Here is an 18,033-nt window from a genome sequence, read left to right as displayed (position 1 = left end):
GTCAGACAGAAGATTGATTTGACCCCGCACCCTGATTCGGCCACCTTGACTCGACTCAGCCTTCAATTCGGGTTTGGATCCCACACCCAACCTCCTATATGGCTCAACTCCTACTTGGCACTCGACTCTGAGCTCCGACTGTCAGCCTCTCCTCCGAGCCTACTCCACCCAAGTTTTGCTTGGTCATATGCATTCTCGGCCCCAGTCGACCTTGACTCGGACTCCCTTTGCCAATCCTGCTCCATTCCTTCAATTCCCTACTCAAGGCTCAACTCACTCCTCTCTATGCAGTTCTCCATTCAATCAAGTCGATCGACACCAGAAGGGCACAAGCAATTATGATCACGTAATATCATGAGTAACTTCTAATCCCCTTAAGGCGGCATGATGACACCGTCTATCTCTTCCGGTGATAAGACTTCCCATTGTTGCAGTGGTGATGGAATGTTCTCCTTACTGATAGGACATCTCCTCTGGCAAAATCTCTACTTAGAGATATTCTCTTTAATAGACATTCAATGAGGATGAAACAGTTTTTCATTATTCTCTTACATACAACTACATAGCTCCTCTCTATCTCACAGAAAGAGGTACGCAGATCCTCACATGCTCGCTCTTAGACTCACTCTTCCTCGACGAAACAGCTGACTTGATCGTCGGAACGGTTGAGTCAGGATATCCCCGGCCTCCATTCTCACCTTCTTCTCTCTTATTGTGCAAGTCTGAGCAGTGCCTTAAAATCCTCCAACATCTTTCTTCCTTGTTCGTGGGTACTAGGTACCACCTTGACCGTCAACTTCCCAACTAGGTGATCGGCTGCTCGTCCAAGAGGAGATCTCAACAGGAACAAGCTACTAATTGTTTTAACAGATATTTAAATATAGAATCTAGTCGATGAAATATTTATGAAAATCTTTTATCGTGTTAACACTATAAAAATTATGCTTGTAATTAAGGCTTAAATGCCTAATTATTAGAAATGAAGAACAATTAGTGTATCATTATTGAAGCTAGTCATACCCAGTTATAGAGAAATTCAACCGCTAAAATTTATCATTCAGTTGGGATTCTTGTCACAACAAATTCCTGTCACAAATTTGTGACAGGAATCTGGGTCGTAAGATTTTAAAATAGAAGATTAAATCCAAGTCATCACAATCACCCATTCAATTTACGACCTGGATTTAATCTTAACTTTAAAATCGAGCGGTGCAGATTCCCGTCACAAATTTGTGACAGGAATTTGTTGTGACAAGAAGCTTTATTTTTTATCATGTAGTTCAATTACAATTTTAAAAAATGATATGTATTAGTTAAACTATGAAATATCACAAATTATATTTTAATTTTCAGTTCAGAATGATTTTTGAAAAAAATAATTATATGAATCATGGATGAGAATCTCTCCATTGAGCCGCCTCTTTGCACTACAAAATTCATATAAATGAAGACAACAACGAGAACTCACCTTCGTGACGATCAAGGGAAAGTGAAGGAACCTCCGATTTGTGAGCCGCCATCACCCGACGGCGGATCGACTGCAATCCAGAGCAGTGAAATGACGATGGCAAGGAGGCCGGACCACAAGAAAACGATCGTCGGGGTTCTTCCTCTCCGCCCCATCAGGCCCTTGGCGAAGGGGTAGAGATGCGCCAGCACCCAGAAGCTGAAGAAGACGCCGCCCAGCAGCTTGCTCCACTGCGGTATCGTGCTGTACATCGTCCGGCTAACTCCGACGGCGATCGCTACCAGGTTCACCATCATGATGGTTATCGGCAGTATCATCAGCGAGGTCCACTTCACCAGGTAGAGATCGGCAAACTCGTCCTCCTCCTCGTCGCCTGCTGACTTCGAAGTGAGAGTGAACGAGATCTCTATCCCGGCGACCACCTTCAGCAGCCCCTGCAGCACTGCGGCAAAATGCGCACTGGTTCCTCCGATCATCCAGAACTGCTCATTCCTCCACCATTCCTCGAGGTTGATGCCCGACCACTTGATCTCCAGAATCGCAAGCATGCAGAGCGTGGAGGTGATGATGAGAAGGTACGTGAGGAAGGTCACGTTGAGGGTCTGGACGATGAACTGACCTGTGAACAGAGAGAGCGCCGGCAGAAAGCAGTAGACGATGAGGAAAATGGAGGTGAATGGGTAGATCCCGACGTTGAGGTACGCAATCCTCTGAAGAATCTTTATCTTCGGACTCGCGAGGAATGCATTGTTTCGGGAGAAGAAGATCTCGACGGAGCCTGTAGCCCATCGGAGCACCTGGTGAAGCCGATCGGTCAAGTTGATCGGAGCTGTTCCACGGAATGCGTCTGGCTTGGTGACGCAGTACACGGACTTCCACCCTCTGTTGTGCATTCTATATCCAGTAAGAACATCCTCAGTTACAGATCCATAGATCCATCCGACGCGCTGCCCCCATTCGGTTTTGTCTTCGTACCAGCATGAGATGACACTGATCGCTTCCGCCACCGTCGGCGCGTCGAGAAGCTGGCGAGGAGCAGTGAGAATACCTGGCTCACGGCCGTACTTCACTACCGGATGATCAGCCAGAGGTCGGCCTTGGAGCTCAGCGACTGGAATGGAATCCACTAGAAAGGATGAGTTGCCGAATTTGGTAGTGAAGGTGGACATGGATATATCATCGTCGCCATTGTCATCATCATCGCCCATGCGAAGAGCCTGTGCATCAGATGCCAGAACTGGTCGTCGTCGTCTCCTGCGCTTTTGGGGGAAGCAGCAGCTGCAGCAGTCCCCATGGCGAATTTTGGCTCGAGGAGGACTGAAGCCGTAGATAGCAATTCGCCGGAAGAGGCAGCCGGTTCCGACGTAGAACGGGCCCTGAAGGCCGTCAAGCGCCCTCATGTTGACGTCGAAGAAGACTGTATTGTTGTTTGCGTACCTATCAGAGGGATCGATGCCCTCGAAGCGCTGAGGAAACTGGACGTAGCAAAGTCGATCGCCGCCGCGGTCCATCATGAAGCACATACCTTCTCGGAAGGCCTGCGAGTTGTAGACGTAGTGATCGCAGTCGAGGTTGAGGATGAACGGGCCGTTGGACATGATCGCAGAGGCTCGGACGAGCGCATTCATGGCTCCCGCCTTCTTGTTGTGGTCGTAGCCTGGGCGTTTCTCCCGCGAGAGATAGACCAGCATGGGGAGTCGAATGTCTGTCTCTGTAAAATCCAGAGGCTTACCTTCTTCTTCCTTGCCCATTAATGGCTCTTGACCAGGAGGCTTCAACATTACCTGAATGATTCCAGCATGATCGCCCCTAGCATGCTCCGGCGAGGGGTTAACCCACGTTCCAGGCCAGTGTGTGTGATCAGCCATCCATGTAGCTTTGGGAATCTTAATGGGTTCGAGTACTGGATCATCACCTCGAAGCTCTCGTTGCTGTTTCATCGCCCTGATCTCCTCGCGTGCATGGAACGCATCAGATCGCTGTCTGATTGAATCAGGTAAGCCATTGATACGAACCTTGTATTCATCGTACTCTCGCTTCACTCGCCTCCGGTCCTTGACGAAGTCAGGTCGCACCTTGTTCTTGTAGGGATCCTTCTTCAAACTGAAGTAGCTTTCCGGATTTCTAGGCTCGACGCCATGCTTTCGGCAGAAAGGTACCCAGAGATTGGCAAAGCTAGCGGCCTCAGCCATTGCTTCGAAGGTCAAGAGAGCACCACCATCGTCGGAAACATAACAAGCTAGCTTTTCGACGGGGTAGTCGGCGGCAAGGATAGAGAGTATTGTGTTGGCAGTTACGAGCGGTGGCTCTTTCTCAGGATCAGCGGTGGAGACGAACACATCGATGCCCGGAAGATCAGATATCCCGGTGGGATTTTTGGCTGTCGGAGTCTCAAACTTTTCCTTCAACACAGCGAGGTCGGTGGCGCGTCGAACTGGACACAACTTTGGTAGCTGATCCAACAACCAGGAGAATGCAAACCAGATCTCGCAGACAACAGACATCGCCCACAACCAAATTGCATCCTCATTTTTGTGATTGATTCTCCATGTAAGAAACAGAGCAAGAAAAGCCATGCGGATGATGATGAGGAGACTGAAATCAAGAAACATGGAGGATTTATAGAGATTCATATTTATCTTGGAGAATGAGAATCGAGATTACCGGTAAGGGCTTAATATTGCAGCAGGGATCTTCAGTTTGCGAGTGAGAGGCCTCCATGGTTTGTTGGACAGCACTGTTTGCTGCCCATTTCCTCCTTCCCCTGTGCCTTCTTCAGGCCAAATAGCGTTGCCATAGCCATAGGTGCCCTTCGTCTCGAAGAGCCAGCGGTTGTGATCCCAATCGCCTGTTTGGCTCCTCGTCAACGATTTCATTATCGAAAGCCTCCTGTCCCCTTTCGACATCGCCGGAGGTGCTGGCAGCGGAAGTGGTTGTCCATTGGCCGCCTCCTCAAGGTCAGTAGGTTTATATGGCTCTTTGCAGCCTGGACAGATTCCACCACCAATCTTCACTGCATCTGTGAAGCACTCGGAGCATATTTTGAAATCGCACGCACAAGGAAGGAGATCGCCCAAGGCCTTTGAATCGCATCCAGGCATAGCGCAAGAAGGCCCCTTGGCACCAGCCATCTGAGGACGATCGGCCTCAGACTCAATCACCTTGTCCATGAGATGAGCACGAGTGACGCTGTTGCGCCCACCAGTAAACAATGCATTCGAGACATAGTGCTCTTCGACCTTTGCAGAGATGGCCGGATCCAATGGTTGGTCGTCAGGAATTGGTGGACTTTGTACAAGATAGTCGATGCTTTCCTTGTCGATGTCACTGCTTCCATAATCATCGTCTTCTCGGGAGTCCCTTACGAAGCGGCTCGATGAAGGTCGACGATCTAATGTGATGGTAGATGGTAAAATCGGCGGCCTACTCCCCTGTCGATCCGTAAGAACGCTGTTGGAAGCCATCTCTTTACACTTGTGCAGATCGAACTACAGGAATTAGAGATGAAGACCTGAAATGGCAGGGGATCGCCATTATACAGAGCAAAGAAAGGGGGGCAGATTGATCGATAACAACTGGAAGCTTAAGAATCTAGGATCAACTGAGAAACCAAATCATTAGAATTTGAAATGAGATCGAAGGAAGAAAACGAAAGAACAAGATCCATCCGGAAACCGATCGGACTCCATCAGAAAAACAAAACACTGCAAAGACGAGTACCGCCATTCAGATCGCCTACCTCAGAGCTCGACGTCCACGGAGAAGCACATAACGGTTCTTCAGCGCGCAGGAGGGACTCGATCGGGCACTTACACCAGCCTCGTCGCAGCAAGCCCCCGATCACATTCGCACTGTTCAGCTCTGTCTTTTCTCGGAAAAGTGCTCGTTCACGAACTGGATGGACGCTGCGCAGTCACCAAGGGAGTGCAGCTCGCCGGAGATTGGTGGCCGAATCGGCGATCGCCGGAGAGAACTCCGATTGGGGTTTGGCGGTGCTTGATGGATAGTGGAGAAGGAGATCGTATTTAAACAAAGGACCGCCCTTTTAAGGAAACAAATGATAAAAAAAAAATAGATATAAAAAGAAAATATTAAGTCGCCGAAAAGAAACGAGGAAGGAAACCCAATGAGGATCCGCTGTCATATTAAAACACGAAACACCATTTCTAAGTCGTCTGAGAAAGGACAACTGGACACAGCACAATCATGTACTTCTTTTGTATACGCGGTGTTCGTACGCGTTGAGTTGGGAAGGTAGCGGCCAGGTGGTTTTAGTTCACGCGGTGCAGACGTCGATAATTTAGAGGGCCAATTTGTAATTTGGATTTTCCTTAAAGAAGGAAATATAATTTTTAATAATTTGAAAAAAAAAAATAATGATAAAAAGAGAGTTTTAGGAAAGCTCCCTTCAATTAAATTCCATGAACTAATTATGCTAAAGCTCGCATGTAATATTTTATATTTTATTAAATGGAATGTATCAAAATTATATTTTGTTAAAATGATAACTATTTATTGTTTCCATTTTCATGCTTCCTTTAAAAAAAAATGTATTAGTTTTATTCTTCAAATCAATATTGTTATGGGTTCGTCATCATCAAGTCAAAGTCAAGATCCAATTGAAGACGACATATCAGATATAAGACTTGACCCTATGGTTGACTAGCTTGGTCCTACGTCCTACCTCCACGTCAGAATTCCATGCTCAAGCTCCCTACCCTAGCCAAGGAGTCGAGCTCTGACTCGGCTCCTTACCCGACTAACTCCATGGTGAACACAACGTCCAACTCTGTAACTAGCTCAGTTCAGGATCCAACACTCAACCCCTCTCTATGTTCAACTTGATGGGAAAGTCTTGAATGTTTATTTACACAACTAGGATTCTGTTATAAATCCCAACACAACTCCCGCTCAGTATCCGACTCCAAGCTACAACTCGACCCCTTGGTCCATCCACTCAGCGCTCTACTTAGGGCTCCACTACCTTGCTCGGTGGTTCCATCAACTCGGTCCCTCCGAATCCTACTCCCTTCATTTCGTCACTCAACTTGTCAGACCACCAGGAGGACACGTGGAACCAGAAAGTACGGGTAGCTTACTTACCTCATTAATACAACAGGATTCATCATGACAGGATCTGACCCTTACCAGATATGGGTGATGAGACCCTGTGTTACTTCGACGATGATGGATAAGCGACGATGGGATATTCTTCTTACTAAAGATGGAACATCTTCTCTGATGGGACAACTCTTCTAATCATCCCACCTCTCGCAGGCACAAGTGGGCAGACTTAGACATACACTAGTCTTCTTCTCCGCATTCCATCTTCTTCCGCATCTCCCTCTACGAAACTGACATGAGCATCGGAGCGATTAGCCAAGATATCCTTGACCTCCGTTCTCACCTTCTTCTTTCTCCTTGCAGCTTGATGACGCGTCAGATCCTGATGTCTTTCTCCTCGTAGCCGATCGTGGGTACTGCATGACTCCGTCAACATACAAGCCAAGTGTCCGATGATTCATCCAGAGACAATCTGGAGCAGGAACAAATATTTTCACTTGTTTAGCCTAAATAATTTATGACACAACACAATCCAATTCAATTTGAAATTATTATTGGCATTACTAATCTTTTTTATAAAATAATATATTATTATAATTATTTATTTGGTCTAATAGTAGAAATATAAAAATATAATTTAATAGAACCCTAACAATCTTGTTTATATGACAAAAAATGACTTTTAATGATTAATACAATGAATAAGCATGATTTTCCTACCAAGTAATTAGACTTGCATTCATACCAAATCCACTGTAAAGCCATTCACATTGCCACACAAAATGTTTAGATATAGTTCTTTTCCTCCCTTTTCCACATAAGTATCCATAAAAACTGTCATCTCCCAAATAGAGAAAAGCTTCTCATAAAATTCATAATCAATGAAGCCCATGAACAAGAGATTCCTTACAAGTTATGTGCTCGAATACTTGATGATAACTATAACATCGTTAAACAACGATTTTTTCCCGAGCCCTATAAGATGATGACAAATGATACGAGCCAAGAACTTCATTCTAACTCAGCTGCATATGTACTTGTCCTAAAAAAATTTCTCTCAATACAGTGGAAGAAGGTGCTTCTAATCCCCACTTGCACAAAAACTTCATTCAAGCCAATGAAGATGATGACACTGAAGTGAGTGAACATTCAATTGGTGGTATCCATCGTTCAGAAAAACTCTGCATTTCAAGGGCTTAATCACAAACATGCTAGAATCTCAAGCTCAGGCTACCGATAAAGAATATGTAACTCAAACATAGCAAAAGGCTCTCTCTTTCCGAATAAAAATTGTGCTTGCCTGCAATCTCAACAACCAGAAATCTGAGATAGATTGATGATTCAGACATTTGTTTTACCCACTAAGTTAAAGTTCCAAGCTAAGAGCAGTGCTTTTAGATACTGCTCTTAGATCATTCCCCACGGTTATCTAACTGAAATTTTCAGCGCCAGATCTTACATTTGAGGAAGCCATCTGATTCTGGAAATTTTACATTTCTTTGGTTCAGTGACAAATATTTTCCTCTCAGGTTTGTTCTACAGTATGAACGAAGCCAAAGTCATTCCTGATGAACATATACTGCTCAAACTCGATGCTGTTAAGATATTATTTGAACTGATCCTGTAGAATTCAATGGATAAATAGTTAAGTGGATGTTTTGAGATTAATTTTCAATCAGCCAGGTACCTGGGATGGCTGCTGCAACCAAGCACAAAGCTAGATATCAATCTTAGCAGTAAGCTTTTGGCTTAAGAGTTTATCTATCGATGCTTGGGCTATTATAACAAAGAATCAAATGAACATCTGTGGAACATCTGTTAGTCCGCGATTTCAGAATTTTCTGTCAGGTCCATAGCAGCATCTTTTTGTCGAAATATGGAACCCACATTATCAAGCATTTCTTTATGCTAGGCATCTCTCAGTGGGCATTGTTTTGTTCTGTTCAAAGTGCATGGCAATCACAATGGATGGAATGCAACTGCCCTGGTACTGTATGTAGAGTCGCTGCTTAAAATCTATCTTCCTTGAAATGTACAAGCTGTGGGACTAGTTCTACGGCTTTGCATTTAGAAAAAACATTATCAAGCATCAAGTAGATCCTCTTGATCTCTGGGTTCGACCTATCTCCAATCTTAAGGTTGTAGACGACCTCATTTAGATCTACTAATCTATGACCAGGTATTAATTTTATTTTTTTGTCCTTCATCATTTCTTTCAACTTCCAAGCATCTTCCCATTTTCCCGCTGCTACATAGATATTTTGTAATAAAGCATAGCGGGTACCGTTTGAAGGTTCAAGCTCAATCAATCGCTTTGCAATTTTCTCAGCCATTTCTAATTCTCCACGGAATCGGCACAGTCCAAGCAAAACTCCTATTGCAAGTGATTCTTCATCATCAGGAATCGCCCTTAATATTTCTTCTGTTTCATCAACAAGGTTAAGCTTTCCATAGAGATTTGCCATGCACCAATAATGAGCAAATGTAGGTCTAAGATTATATGTGGTGGTCATTAGCTCAAAGTACTCCTTCCCCTTTGTCAGTAGACCTTCACGGGCACAAGCACACAAAACTCCAATAAAGGTAACTTCATCTGGCATGATTCTCATTGTTTCTGCATGGGCATCATTACGAGTTTCTTCATCATCCATATCACAACCTATACACGAGGAAAAGAAAATCAACTACCAAAACCAAACCAAATTGCAATATGCAATGAGTTTATTTGAAAGAATTATCTCAATAATCTTAGTTAACAAACAATTTGCCAATATGCATATTCACTGAGCAATATCATGGAATAGAATATCTCACCTTTTGTTACCATCTTATCAAACAATGCCATGCCATCTAGAGGATCTCCATGAACACAGTGTCCAACAATCATTGCATTCCAGCAAACCAAATTTCGACTTGGCATTTTTTCAAACACTCTCCTTGCAACCTCTACTTTCCCACACCTACAATACATATCGACCAATGCTGTCCCAAATATCACATTAGCATCCACAAAATTCCTGGTGAAATATGCATGAACCGATTTGCCTCCATTGATATTGCCCAGCCTCCCACATGCTGTGACCACATTGACCATCGTTTTGTCATCCCCCTTCATCCCCTTCTTGCCCATGTCTATGAAAAGTTCCAATCCTGTTTCAGGGCTCCGCCCTTTAAGGTAGCCACCGATCATGACATTCCAAGATACTTCATTTCTCTCTGGCATTTGATCAAACAGCTGCCTTGCAGACTCCAAATCGCCGGCGGTGGCGTAGCCATTGATCATGGAATTCCATGATGAGGTATCCCGGACTGCCATTTCGTCGAACAACATGCGAGCGCAGCTCACTAAACCGCAGGTCGAGTACATGTGCACGAGAGAATTACGAACGTGGAGTACGGCATCGAGGCCGCGCCTGACGGCCTGGCCGTGACAAGCCTCGCCGGCGTCGAGGCACGGCGCTCGGGAGCAGGAGGAGAGGAGGATGGAGAAGGTGAAGGTGTTGGGGAGGAACCCGGAGCGGAGGTTGGCGGAGAAGAAGGGGAGGGAGAGGAGGGAATGGGAGGAGAGTGAAAGGGCCTTGAGGACGACGTTGGCGCAGAAGGCGTCTGGGGCGGGGAGAGTGCGGAAGAGGAGGAGGGTGTAGGAGAGCGGAGCTGCGGCGGAGAAGGCGGCAGCCTTGAGGAGGCGGGAGGCGGCGAAGGGGTCGCGGATGAGGCCGGAGACGAGGAGGTGGGCGTGGGCCTGGAGGAGGGAGCGGAAGGAGCGGCAGAAGAAGAGCGGGCGGAGGGAAGGGTGGTAGAGGGAGAGGCGACGGGGGGAGGAGGATGGCGGCGGAGGGGAGAAGGGGTTCGCGTTGGGGCAGAGGACGGCGGCGGCGAGGGATCGCCGTTGCGGGCCATTCATGGAGTGGCGGCTTCGGCTCGCTCGTCCCCGGACCGCCCGGCTTTTGGGGTTTTGACTCGACCGGTATTTACACTCTGTTTGGGAGGAGGTGAGGGAAAGGGAGGGAAAGGTAAGGAAGGGGAAAAAAAAATTTTACCCCTGTTTGGGATGAGGTGAGGTAAGGAGGGGAAGGGGAAAGAAGGGGAAGTGTTCCCCTTCCATGCTCGTGAATAGCCCGAATTTCTTACACCCCAAATCGGGGTGTAAGGAAGGGGAACTCATATTATTTCCAATTTTACCCACTGCGAAGGAAGGGGACGTGTCCACTGCCGCTCTCGCCGATGCTCCGCTCACCCGCTGCGTCGCTCCTCCGCCGCTGCTGCCTGGCGCCGGTCCTCCAGAAGGACGCCTACTTCGCTGCCATCAGCCACATCGTCGGCGACCGGCGTCGTCCGCCGCCCACTCCGCCCCCCTCTCCGCCCTCCGATCCCATCGGCTCCGGCGAAGTAGCACCCGCCTCGGAGATGTGGCGGAGCTGGGCGTGGGAACGTGAAGCGCCCCCTTCCTCCCTCTTCTTCTCTCCACCGGCCGGCCACTGCGCCCGGTGGTCGCGTGCCGATCGCCGCCTCTGCAGGCGTTGGGAGGGGCCGCCCGGGCGGGGGCTCGGCTGCCCCCTCTCCGCCTGCTCGTCGAATCTGGCGAGATGTCGGGGAAGAAGAGAAAGGATATTTTTGACTTTTTATTTTTTTAACTTTCAAATCCTTTCCTTTTAACCTTCCTTTCCTCCCAAACAAGGTTACTGATCTTCTCCTCCCTTCCCTTCCCTTTCCCTCCCTTCCCCTTCCTTCCCCTTCCATTAATGAACCGTCCCTCACCCGATCCAAACAGAGTGTTAGAGCTCGTTTGGGAGATATCGGCGGGGACAGGAAACAAACAGCCAACCGGTTTTTTTTTGTTTTTTTGTTTGTTTTTTTGTTTGTTGATAAACACGCTATATTTGTTAATATTAATGCACAATAAAAAATAACATTTAATTTTAATTTTTTTATTAAAAAAGGCAAAAATTTGTCTGATCATGAGCATTTTTTTATTTTTAATGAAAAGAATACCATACCTCATTAATATATAAAATGATATAATCATTCTCAAATATGTTATTCGATATTATTATTTCATATATTAAAATTTGAATTGGTTGATTAATTGTATGAATAAGATAAATTCACGTTATAACCGTTAATGAATTAAATTTGCTACACCATATATTATAATATTATAGTAATTATAGTCTCCGAGGTAATGGTGCAACGGTAGGACATCCGGATTGTGACTCAGAGATCCACGGTTTGATCCCCAGCTATATCGTATTTGTAAGAATTTTCTTCCAAATGGCGAACGCAACCAAAGGATGTTGGGCATCTGGATTGGCCGCCGTATGCGCTTCCCGATTTACCCTGGTGGTCGGTGGGAAACTTCCGTTGATCGACCACCCTCAAGGATTGAGTCCATGAGACTGACTGGAATTTATCATTTTTTTATAATAATTATAGTTTGGTAGTTGCTATTGTAATTATAACAATTATAATTTTATAATTGATCGAATATGTGTGATAAGAGATACTGAATCATGGGTATTTCTTTTTAATTTTTAATCAAAAGAACACCACACTTCATTAATCTAATATAAAACGACATTCTTAAATATATTGTTCAACATTATTATTTCATATCACAAGTATTAAATTATGAACCAATCGATCAATCTTATAAATAGGACAGTTCAAATTATAACAGTTACAAACTACATCTGTTACAAAACATGTTATAATATTATAGTAATTATGATTTAATAGTTATTATCATAATTATAATAGTTATAGTTTCATAACTACTGTAGCATAAACTTATATTATTTGACAATATTCACATTCTAGAAATTATAAAATCATAACTGTTATAATAAATTGATCGATCGATTTAAAATTTAATATGTGTGATAAGAGATAACAATGCTAAACAATATATATTGAGGATAATTATATGATCTTACAATGAATTATAGGATGTTCTTTTGATAAAAAAATAAAAGGCGAGAACTATTAAGTACTAAAAGGGTGTTCTTTTGATTTTTTTTAAAAAAAATTAAAATCTTAAATTTCCAATCTTTCAAAACCTAATTTTGCAATAATTGCCCCAAAATTAAATTGGCAATTAAAATTAACCCGACATTCCATAATTAGCAACCCTCCGCTGTTGCTAAATGCCAATAAAAGACAATATAATCACCGGCGAGTCAAACACGGCCAACCGGCGGTCGACCCGGTCAACCTCCCTCCCTCCCTCGTTAAGTCATTAATTCTAATTAAGACATAATATTTCTTCCCTGAATGGTATAAATATTTGATCGAGAAAGGAGAAATTTTGTAAAAATAAAATTAGATATGGGACGACGGCGAGGAGACGTCGTCGTTCTGGCGTTCGCCTCCGTGGTGGCGGTGGCGGCGACGGCGGCGGCGGGGTTCAACGTGACGACGATGCCGTTCGACGAAGGGTACGCGCCGCTGTTCGGCGACGAGGTTGGGAATCTCGTGAGGTCCGGCGACGGGCGGATGGTCAGCCTCCTTCTCGATCGCCTCTCCGGTGAGTGTGCATGTATGATTAAAATTATTTAGGCTCTGGCTCTGTTAATCCGAGGTGCGGATTAAGAAAGAAAAGGAATTTTTGATAAAAAAAAAACTGTAAGAAAAAAAAGGAAGAAAAGAAACAGAAAATGCGAGGAAGTGAAAAGAATTAAAAAAAAAAAAAAGGAAAACAAACTGTAAAGCTATCGGGACTCGAGTCAGGCACTAGGTTTTCATCCCATTTATTATATACATCTTCTCTCATCGATATTCAACTTTCATCTCTCATTTTTATATACGATATTTATTTTCATACTCATTTATATTAATAATTTTTTTCATTTCATTTAATTACTATCATTAACTAAAAATATATTAAAATTATCATCATATTTTAAAAAATACAATTCAATTAAAATAGAATAAATATATAAGTTATGAAAAGAGAAGTTGAGAAGAAAACTACTACATTTATTTTTTTATTTTTTCTTTAATTAATCTTCGGTGAAATGAAAAAAAAAAGTCAGTGGTTTATATATAAAAAAAGATTTGATAATACACCTTATGCTACACATATTGGGAGCACTTAATATAATTTTTTAAACTTTTTTTAGGTTTAGGATATAGCGTTTATGATATAATATTTATGGCAAATGAAATAAAATTTAAAGTTAACAAAATTATACTAGGTACATACAAGGTGTGCACAATAAATAAATATATATATATATATATATATATATATATATATATATATATATATATATATATTCAAGTCGAGATGTTAGAATTTTATTTATCAGACCCATCTCTATAATTCAAAAATTTTCATACTTGATTACTTAATTATTTAATCAGATTAAAAAATCCTTCCATACCCTCCATGCCCTCCATTCAGTGATTGTACAATGCCTCTCTATTTAAGGTGGTCATGTACTATTGGCGATGCAGTGCCATCTGTAGTCGCTCAGGACTCGAGTTCGTTCAATTTGGACGAGTAAAAAAAATACTTAAAAATAAATCCGTAGATGAATTCATAAAATCATCCATTTATAATTTACAATAAGTAAAAGGTAAAAAAAAAAAAAAAGAGTAATTCATTATTTTTTTTAATAATGATACACTACATGAAAAATATAATATGAAACTCAATATGACACACTCCAGTGGATCTCATATTCATGCAGTGGCATCCATATCTATGCAATGTATTATGTTGAATTTCATGCTACATTTTTCATGAGCATATTATTTTTCTATTTTTTTATCAAATAAATAATAAACAATCAAAATAATATCCTTTTATTTTTAAATCATGAAAGGACACCCTTATCTCACTATTATATTATGCATATTTATCTAAATGTCCTTTCATACTGTTATATATTATTATATGTTGTTTATATTTCTCATATAATTTTTATATTATTATAATTATGATTTTATAATTACTGTAATATAAATTAATTTATTATTATAATAGTTAAGCAAACCATATTACAATACGATTTTATTTCAATATATAGGAGGATATTTATATCATTTTATAAAGGATTAAAATTTTTATTAATTTTTAAATTGGTCCTCCCAAAGTAACCTAGGTCATTAATAAATCATATTCATCGAGTTAATTTGTTTTTTTAATTAATGAATATGAATTGATTGATAGGAGCTGGATTCATATCGTCGGAGATGTACCAGTACGGTTTCTTCAGCGCCTCCATCAAGCTGCCGGCGGACTACACGGCGGGCATCGTGGTGGCATTCTACGTGAGTGACGACCATTTTCACTTGCCCCCCTACATTTTATTGAAATTTGATAGATATCATTATTTTAACTCATAATGAGAAAAATAAAAATAAAAATTTATATTTTAAATTTATTTATGTATTTATTTTCATAGACATCCAATGGAGATGTGTTCGTGAAGAACCACGACGAGTTAGACTTCGAGTTCTTGGGCAACATTCAAGGCAAAGAGTGGCGTGTGCAAACCAATGTGTACGGCAATGGGAGCACCGATCGTGGCCGCGAGGAGCGATACTACCTCCCCTTCGATCCGACCGTTGATTTTCACAACTATTCCATCCTTTGGACCGCCCAAAATACAATGTAAGATTCTTATCTCTCAATATTTTAAACATATTTATTTATTTGACAGAAATTTTTTTAAAAACATCCTTTATTATTTTTATCATTAATAAAATTATCAAAACAACTAAGACAGACAAAAATTAAAAAAAAAGACGTCTCATTCTACCTCTATATACTTTTTTTTGTTCGAATCTATTTTTATTTTTAATTTTGTTATAGCAGTAGTTACTTATTTATAATTACTGCCATATAATCACTTCAATTCTGATAAAAAAATTATATTATAACAAATATGAACTATAATTATTATACCACAGATACTTCCACTTTAATTAATATTAATAAATTATATTATAACAATACTATTTCATCTGTGATTAATATTAATCAATTATATTATGTTATAGTATATTTCAATTTTGATCAATAATAATAATACTGCATCGTAGTAGTTACAGTTGCCTCTAGGACATGATTAAATTGATTATTACGAAGATGACTTATTGAAGTAGATAAAAATCGAATCTGGATGAAACCAAGGCAATGCCCTCCTCTATAGTGATCAATTGCAACTTCCCGATTTACTTCCTCATATATGATCGTGGGATCGACTATGTGAGATCGTTGAGATGATGAATTCCACTTTTACTGAAATATTGAAGTAGTAGCTACAGTTATAACTCTTATAATATAGATATTTTATCTCTGATCAATATTAATCAAATAGTCAACATTATATTGCGGCTATAAGATCATTTATGCAAAAAAATAGAATTCGTCACCCCAGCAGCCCTATATGGTCGGTTCTATTACCGCTACAAGATCATTTCTTCAAAAAGATAGAATCCGTTATCCCAGCAGTCTTATATAGTCGGTCTCACGATCATTTATGAGGAGGTAAATCAAAAAACTACAGTTGACTACTACGAAATCATAATTATTATAATGGTATAAATTTAATAATTATGAAATCATAACTATTATAATTATATAACCGTTATGATTTCATAATTATTATAATTATGATCTTATAATTACTATAATAGTATTAAAAATAAGAATAATTTTTTTAAAAAAATATAGAAATAGGATGAGACGCGTCTTTGATGATTCTAATAAAAAAAATATATCCATTTGAATTTTACCGAAATAGCTTCTCATCCTTAAGTTGATATTTGAAATATTTTGAATATCAAATTATCACAGTAAATATCATTTTAATAATTAAAAAAGGGGTTAAAAATCAAAAGGAAACTTTGTTTAGGCTTATTCTAGTATTGATTTTTTTTTAAATGTATTTTTTGATTATTGATGGATGAATTAGAGGCTTTATCCTATTTAAAAAATATTAAAAAAAATCGCTATTAAAAATTAATTTTGATTTTTTTGGAAGTTTCTACATCGATGACGTCCCAATCCGCGAAGTGCGGCGGTCCGCCGCGATGGGCGGCGACTACCCGTCGAAACCCATGTCGCTGTACGCCACCATCTGGGACGCCTCCAGCTGGGCCACCTCCGGCGGCCGCTACAAGGTCAACTACAAGTACGCTCCCTTCGTCTCCCAGTTCTCCGACCTCGCCCTCCTCGGCTGCCGCGTCGGACCCCTTCAGCAATCCGTCTCCTCCGGATGCGCCGACGACGACGCCCAGCTCGCCGCCACCGGCCTCGCCGACCTCACCCCCGACCAGCGCCGGGCAATGCGCACCTTCCGCGAGCGCTACATGGCCTACTCCGTCTGTCACGACCGCATCCGATACCCGGAGCCGTTCCCCGAGTGCGACGCCATCGAGTCCGAGAAGAGGCGGTTCAACGAGTCCGGCCATTTGAGGTTCCGCCGATACCGCCGCCGCAATCAGAGACGTGCTAGGGTTTCGGCGAGGACTGACTCGAGGAGGCAGCGGCTTGCGGCATCATCTTGACTTGAAGTAAGTTTTGAATAGATTGATGATATCATGCTTAATTTGGTGGCGTAATTCGATACAAATTCTTGGATTGTTGGAAACTACTTATGCTTGCAATATGTGATTCTTAATCATTGTAAGCATCCATTTATGATTGGATTGATGATCTTAATTATAAGTGATTATGCATGATTAATGCTATGTTTATGTGTTTTTAATACCATTTGGAGTATACTTTGGAATGCGATTTTGTGGGGGGTCCCTCTACGACTTTAATTACGACTGAGATTGATTTGAGCTAGATTGTAGAGAGGCCTTCCATAGAAATCATATTTGTGAATTGTTGCTCATCCACCGACTCTCTTCGGCCATGACCTCAATCTCGACTTTACCGATCAATCACAGAGACATTATCACCTAATGCCATCTACTTTTGTGAATTGAATTTGCTATCCCTATTAAAACTTTTAGAAAAACTCTAAAGAAAAAATTCATGATTGTTTGGGAAATGCGTGTAAATATGTAAAGAATAAGGGGTTTCTTGTAACATTTCTCGTTCATCAATAATACATATATAAAAGGGAGGCAAAGGATCCTTTTTTTTTTTTTCTGTATTTCTTATTTTTTCCCCAGATTTTCACTTTGTGCGCTCATTATTCATTGAAAGTTTGGTCTGCTTGACTCCACATGAGCATCATTCAGGAACTACTCTCTTTGTTCCACACCCTCTCCAAACTCCACGCAGTGATTAAGCAATTTGATCCCTCCATCGAGAGAGTCGACAACAGAGGTGGAACCTCATTCTCTTGTTTTGCAAGTGCGACAATAAACGATCAGGATTTAAGCGAGCAATGAGGAGTGAGAGTGTTTGATTGCTTCACTTAACCGTCCTGTTGGATTGTCTCTGCATTGTGTACTTTAGTTGAAGATCAAAAGCCAATCATTTTGCCACCATTGATCCTCTGCATTGCAACTCTTCGTTGGCAGACTATGGTTCATGC

General features: G+C 41.6%; 3 protein-coding genes across 3 annotated transcripts; 1 reads left to right on the top strand and 2 right to left on the bottom strand.

Annotated features, from left to right (window-relative positions):
• Positions 1 to 1,468: 1,468 nt before the first annotated feature.
• LOC141847082 (cellulose synthase-like protein D2) lies at positions 1,469 to 4,932 on the bottom strand. The gene is made up of 2 exons (XM_074735065.1): positions 4,133 to 4,932; positions 1,469 to 4,063 (listed from the first exon to the last, which is right to left on the bottom strand). Exons 1-2 carry the CDS (start codon positions 4,930 to 4,932, stop codon positions 1,480 to 1,482), a joined length of 3,384 nt encoding a protein of 1,127 aa, XP_074591166.1. The 3' UTR covers positions 1,469 to 1,479.
• A 3,429-nt stretch (positions 4,933 to 8,361) lies between these two features.
• Positions 8,362 to 10,436, bottom strand: LOC141847988 (pentatricopeptide repeat-containing protein At3g51320-like). The gene is made up of 2 exons (XM_074736097.1): positions 9,347 to 10,436; positions 8,362 to 9,191 (listed from the first exon to the last, which is right to left on the bottom strand). Exons 1-2 carry the CDS (start codon positions 10,434 to 10,436, stop codon positions 8,542 to 8,544), a joined length of 1,740 nt encoding a protein of 579 aa, XP_074592198.1. The 3' UTR covers positions 8,362 to 8,541.
• A 320-nt stretch (positions 10,437 to 10,756) lies between these two features.
• On the top strand, positions 10,757 to 17,050 carry LOC141847081 (putative xyloglucan endotransglucosylase/hydrolase protein 30). The gene is made up of 5 exons (XM_074735064.1): positions 10,757 to 11,120; positions 12,855 to 13,055; positions 14,706 to 14,806; positions 14,941 to 15,149; positions 16,525 to 17,050. The coding sequence occupies exons 1-5, from the start codon at positions 10,757 to 10,759 to the stop codon at positions 17,048 to 17,050; spliced, it is 1,401 nt and encodes a 466-aa protein (XP_074591165.1).
• Positions 17,051 to 18,033: the final 983 nt, after the last annotated feature.

Source organism: Curcuma longa, chromosome 16 (assembly GCF_044706935.1).
Source record: "Curcuma longa cultivar G26 ecotype Majalengka, Jawa Barat chromosome 16, ITB_CL_G26_1.1, whole genome shotgun sequence".
Lineage (NCBI taxonomy): Eukaryota > Viridiplantae > Streptophyta > Magnoliopsida > Zingiberales > Zingiberaceae > Curcuma > Curcuma longa.
The sequence above is the reverse complement of the archived record's forward strand: the minus strand, read 5'-3'. Positions and strand labels throughout refer to the sequence as shown.

Bases quoted from the DNA above. Each gene is read 5' to 3' on its own strand.
- LOC141847081 (XM_074735064.1), top strand. From the start codon at position 10,757: ATGCTCCGCTCACCCGCTGCGTCGCTCCTCCGCCGCTGCTGCCTGGCG. The intron at 13,056-14,705 runs GTGAGTGTGCAT...ATTGATTGATAG, and splicing joins CCTTCTCGATCGCCTCTCCG to GAGCTGGATTCATATCGTCG. The intron at 15,150-16,524 runs GTAAGATTCTTA...TTTTTTTGGAAG, and splicing joins TGGACCGCCCAAAATACAAT to TTTCTACATCGATGACGTCC.
- LOC141847988 (XM_074736097.1), bottom strand. From the start codon at position 10,436: ATGAATGGCCCGCAACGGCGATCCCTCGCCGCCGCCGTCCTCTGCCCC. The intron at 9,192-9,346 runs GTGAGATATTCT...CCTCGTGTATAG, and splicing joins TGATAAGATGGTAACAAAAG to GTTGTGATATGGATGATGAA.
- LOC141847082 (XM_074735065.1), bottom strand. From the start codon at position 4,932: ATGGCTTCCAACAGCGTTCTTACGGATCGACAGGGGAGTAGGCCGCCG. The intron at 4,064-4,132 runs GTAATCTCGATT...TCTTGATTTCAG, and splicing joins GCAATATTAAGCCCTTACCG to TCTCCTCATCATCATCCGCA.